The sequence below is a fragment of the Mus pahari genome, chromosome 9, assembly GCF_900095145.1.
Source record: "Mus pahari chromosome 9, PAHARI_EIJ_v1.1, whole genome shotgun sequence".
Lineage (NCBI taxonomy): Eukaryota > Metazoa > Chordata > Mammalia > Rodentia > Muridae > Mus > Mus pahari.
The window spans coordinates 85,164,931-85,170,245 of record NC_034598.1 but is presented as its reverse complement, the minus strand read 5'-3'; the positions used below and the strand labels follow the sequence as shown (position 1 = coordinate 85,170,245).

General features: G+C 43.4%; 1 protein-coding gene across 1 annotated transcript in view; it reads right to left on the bottom strand.

Moving 5' to 3' along the window:
- The window catches only part of Actr6 (actin related protein 6), a 19,377-nt gene extending 16,764 nt beyond the window's left edge, over positions 1-2,613 (bottom strand). The window contains exon 1 of the mRNA XM_021205336.2: positions 2,500-2,613. Within this exon, the coding sequence (XP_021060995.1) occupies positions 2,500-2,567 (68 nt within the window). The 5' untranslated portion in view covers positions 2,568-2,613. The remainder of the gene's footprint in view (positions 1-2,499) is intronic.
- Positions 2,614-5,315: the final 2,702 nt, after the last annotated feature.

Here is a 5,315-nt window from a genome sequence, read left to right as displayed (position 1 = left end):
GGCTGGCCTCGAACTCAGAAATCCGCCTGCCTCTGCCTCCCGAGTGCTGGGATTAAAGGCCTGCGCCACCAGGCCCGGCTCACTTTTTTATTTTAAATATATTTTGATCATATTCTTCCCCTTCTCCAAGTCCTTCCATATCTTCAGCCCCTCCCTCCCCACCCAATTTTAAGTTCGTTATCAAAAACAAAAAAACAAAAAACCAATACAACAAAATCTCCCCAAAACAAGAAAGGAAAATAACTCCTCTCCCCCAAAAAATATCCACCCAACTATAACCAAACAAAAGCACACACATACATACAAACAAACAACAACCACCACCCTGTGAAGTCCATTATATTTTGATCAACTATACCTGACCATGAGGCCTGTTCTGGAGTGGGTGATATACCCAGCTTCACTCAATTGGAGGAAACTTACTTTCCCTCTCCCAGCAGGTACAAATGATAATTCAGTTGTTAACCTTTACTCTAGTGGCTAGGGTTTCATTCATTCATTCATTTCTTAAAAGAATATAACAAAATAAAAGATAAACCAAAAATTATCACATTGGAGCTGGACAAGACAAAAGAGAAGGAAAAGAGCCCGAGAGAAGGCACAAGAATCAGAGACCCACTCATTCATATGCTCAGGAGTCCCAGAAAAGCACTAAACTGGAGGCCAGAGTATAAGCACACAGGACCTGATGCAGACCTGTGCAGGCCCAGTGCACACGGCTTCAGTCTCTGAATTCATGACCTTTGCTCATGGTTAGAAGGCCTTGTTATCTTGCTGTCCTCCATCTCTGGCTCCTACACTCTTTCTGCCTCCTCTTCTGAAGTGTCCCCTGAGCTCTGAGGGGAAGGATTTGCTGGAGACATCCCATTTAGGACTGGATGTTCCGAGGACTCTCATTCTGTGTAAAGTCTGGCTGTGGGCTTTGATTTCTGTCCTGTAGCCAGGAGTGGTGGGATATGCTTAGAATTCCAGCACTCAGGAGGCTGAGACAGGAGGACTCTCATGGGTTTGAGACCAGCTTAGGATACACAACGCCCAGCTGGACCACAGCGTAAGACCTTGTCTCAATAAAGAACCACAAGGGGGAGGCTATAGTTCAGTAGCAAAGCACTTTCCTAACATGTCCTAGGCCCATAGTTCATTCTCTAGCACATTAAAAACAAAACAATCTTTTTCTATATGTATTTACATGCATCTGTTTATGTACACAGGTATTTTTCCTGCATGTATGTCTGTGCACCGTGTGTGTGTGTGTGTGTGTGTGTGTGTGTGTGTGTGTGTGTGTGAGAGAGAGAGAGAGAGAGAGAGAGAGAGAGAGAGAGAGAGACTGGAGTTACAGACAGTTGTTAGCAGCCATGTAGATGCTGGGAATTGAACGTTGGCCCTCCAGAAGAGCAGAATGGGCTGGTTGAGCCATTTCCCCAGCCCCATGTACCTGGTTCTTAATGAGAAAAAAAAAAATCTTATGTGGAAGCCTTATTTCAATAAATGGCTTCCATCACCACTAAAGCTGTGAGAATCTGGTCATATGAGCTGGGCTAAGTAATATAGTGTGCAAGACTTCAACACCTAGCATTTTTTAAGAAAATTCAGTCAGATGCCCACTGAATCCTGAAGTAGTGGCCTTCAGCTGTAATCCTAGCAATTAGGAGTCAGAAGGATCTGAAGTTCAAGGTCATCCTGGATTACACGCTGTGCTACAAGGCAGTTGGGGGTGTAGCTCTGTGGAAAGGTACTACTTAGCTACGCAAAGTCCTAGGTTTCAGTTCTAGCACTGTGAAAGTCTACTATTTATTCAAACATACATTTTACAAAACACATCTTAAGATGCCACCGTGGCAGCCGGGTGTGGTGGCGCACGCCTTTAATCCCAGCACTCGGGAGGCAGAGTTAGGCGGCTTTCCGAGTTCGAGGTCAGCCTGGTCTACAAAGTGAGTTCCAGGACCGCCAGGGCTATACAGAGAAACCCTGTCTCGAAAAACAAAAACAAAAACAAACAAACAAACAAAAGATGCCACCGTAGCGTTCCTGACTTTACCAACTAGGTGATTCGAGTTGGTTCCCCAATGCCTTCAAACTCCCTGAACTCTAATGATGTGGGTTTAACTATTTGGGAGATTGGGGGGCATTGGACCTTTAGAGCATCCGATGAAAACCTATAACGGTGTTCCCCTAACGGCGATCGTGCCCAAAACGTTTCCCACTATTTCTGAAATTTCATAAACTTTGGTCCCCTCAGTCAATCTCGAGAAGCCTATTCCCTGTTACCAAACGAACCATACATTCACTTCCGCAGTCCCGCGGCCTCAAACAAAAAAATCAAAAATCAATTTCAGTTCAAAGCATCAAACCAACCAACGAACCCAGCTCGAATCTGAGCATCCCTGAACTGAGGCTGGAGGCGCGCGATGGCGCCTGTGGATCACTCAAGTCGGAGAGCATAGGCTGTCAAGCCAAAAGGCGTACGTGTCCTGTCCCTCGGGAACGACGACCACTTACGAGACACTGTCATGGCTGTAACCGATTTTGGCGTTGTAAGCTCCATTATCCAGAACTAGGGTCGTCATTTCGACACGCACCACGCTGCAGCGGAGTCGCTTTTCCACTGTTTGGATCTCCTCTGCTCAGGCTTCTTCCGGTACTCTATGGTTGATGGGGGCGTGGCCATAGCGTAAACTTCCGGTTACCCTGACAACGGAGTATGCCAGAAGCCAAGCAGCGGAGCAGCCCTTCCTGTGCTTGTATCCAGTTTTCAAATTCATCTTTTTTCGGTGGCAGCGACATTCCGGAGTAGAAACTGCTAAGTACTTTATCTCTCTTGTTTTTCTTTACTGCGCACATTGGCGAGTGAAAGCTTTTGTGAGCCCTTTGGTAGGCTGTGTGTGCGTGTATCCGATTAGAGTTGTTATGACACTCCTAGCCTTGAAGAATTGAGTACGAAACCATACGCATCGTGGAACTGGATACGAAGTCTCTTCAGCCTCACCTTCATTTCTTGTCACTCGTCATCAGATTGTAGAATTTGGTCACAATAAATTATGTATGGACTGTGTTGTTATCTGCGTTGTGCTTTAACTTATTCGCACACTCCCCAACGAATCCCCCATCTACTTGTTCTCCGCTTCTTATTTATGTATCCTATCTACAAAGGACTTCTTGACATCTGACATGTTCCCTGTCTGCTCTGACTCCTGGCATTAGATATCATTCCTGGGTGTTTCTGTATAACGGAGGGTTTTTGTGTTTCATAATGTTAAGAAAAAGAGTTTTGGATCTGAGCGTAGTGGTACACGCCTTTAATCCCAGCACTCCGGAGACGGGGATCTCTGGGTGTTCAAAACCAGCCTGGTTTACGTAGGACAGCCAAACATACATAATACAGAGAGTATGCCTCAAAATGTTTTGATTGGAATCTAGACTGTGCTACAAAATAACCTCGGGTAATGAATCTAATAAGAATGAATGCACAGCCATGCTTAAGAGTAAGCTAAAAAACAAACAAACAAACAAAAAAAGTAAGCTGTTCCACTTTCTTTACACATATTAACTAGTGTTTAAAACTCCAGGAGATAAAAAGCTAAGAGTGTAGCCTTCTAATTTTAAACTGTGACTATGACATTAAAAACGTTTAAACGGGCTGGAGAGATGGCTCAGCAGATAAGAGCGTTGACTGCTCGTCCAAAGGTCCTGAGTTCAAATCCCAGCAACCACATAGTGGCTCACAATCACCTGTAATGAAATCTGATGCCCTCTTCTGGTTGGTCTGAAGTCAGCTACATTGTACTTATGTATAATAATAAATAGATCTTTAAAAAAAGTTTAAGCAACTTAATCATCCTTGGGTTATCGCAATCATAAAATAAACGAATATGACTCACACTATGTTATAGAATGGTTTAATATTAGTGTGAGAAGTCAAGCATCTACCTGTCAATAGATACTGTTATCTTTTTAGTTTGCTTAATATTTATTTTGAGGTAGGATTTAACATAGCCCAGTCTGGCTTCAAATTTACTATATAGAAAGATGCTCTTGAATTTGGGATCCTCCTGTCTCCACCTACATGAGTTCTGGAATTACAGGACAAAACCCCAGGGCTTCATGCACCTTCTGTCAACTGCCTAACCATCAAACTCCTTCAAATTAGGCAGAGTATTCTATTGATAATCTACACTGATTATATATTAAAAAGTTAATTAGGGTCAGGCAGTACTGGTGCACACCTTCAATCCACTGGTGGGGAAGAGAATGGGGCAGCTGGATCTCTGAGTTCAAGACCAGCTTGGTCTATAGAGCTAGTTCCAGGACAGCCAGGGCTACCCAGAGAAATCCTGTCTTGAAACCAACCAACCAACCAAACAAACAAACAAACAAAAAGTTAATTAGGGTATGGGAATGAAACTCAGTGGTGGAGTGCTCTTTTAACATATTCAAGGGGTCTGGGTTCTGATCTCTAGCACTATAAATAGAAGGAAAACCTTTCTGAATGAATGTCTAAAGCTAATTCTACAACATCAACATTCTATTTTACCCAATTCAGTTAGTAAGGTGGTAAGAACTCAGGCTGAGGCATGGTGATCACCTGCTCCAGCCCAACCTGGGTTACATATCAAGGCCAGGGATGGTTCTACTTGTAGAGTTCTACTCTCAAAACCAGCAAAATAATTATGTGCTCCAAGCTAGAAGCTTCAATTACTGCCATTTCTTCAGTCTCTGGAATCTATGATTGATCTTGCTTCCTCATCTCTCACCTGAAACAGGGCCTCCACCTTCTCGGTGCCCTTCCTGCCTCCGTTCTCTTTCTCCTCTGAAATGAAAGCATAATAGTAAATATTCTTATAAATCAGAAATCTGGTTAGCCTCCTGTTATCTGGTTATATTGACTGCCAACCTGACAAGATATAGATTCAGCCAGGAGATAGATTTCTATGCGTGTATGTGAGGGGTTATTCTAGCTTGGTAATTTTGTTATGAAGACCTGTACTAACTTCCAGACTGAAATGATTAATCACTTCCTGATTCCTGACTATGGAGACCTTGTGACCACTTGCCTCCATCACCTGCCACCGTGACTTCCCCGTCATGAGTACAATTTCCAACTGTGAGCCAAATATGGACACTTTTCCCCCTTAAGAGAATTTTGTCAGGTATTACGTACAGCAACGATAAAAGCAAGTAATACAGAATATTGGTACCAAAAAGTGGAACTGTTCTTGTGATAATCCTAGCCATGAAATCCTAGGGCTTTGGAACTGCTTTGCAACAGGAATGAAAGGCAGCAGCGACAACCAAGAAAAGCAAGAGAAGAGAAGGTA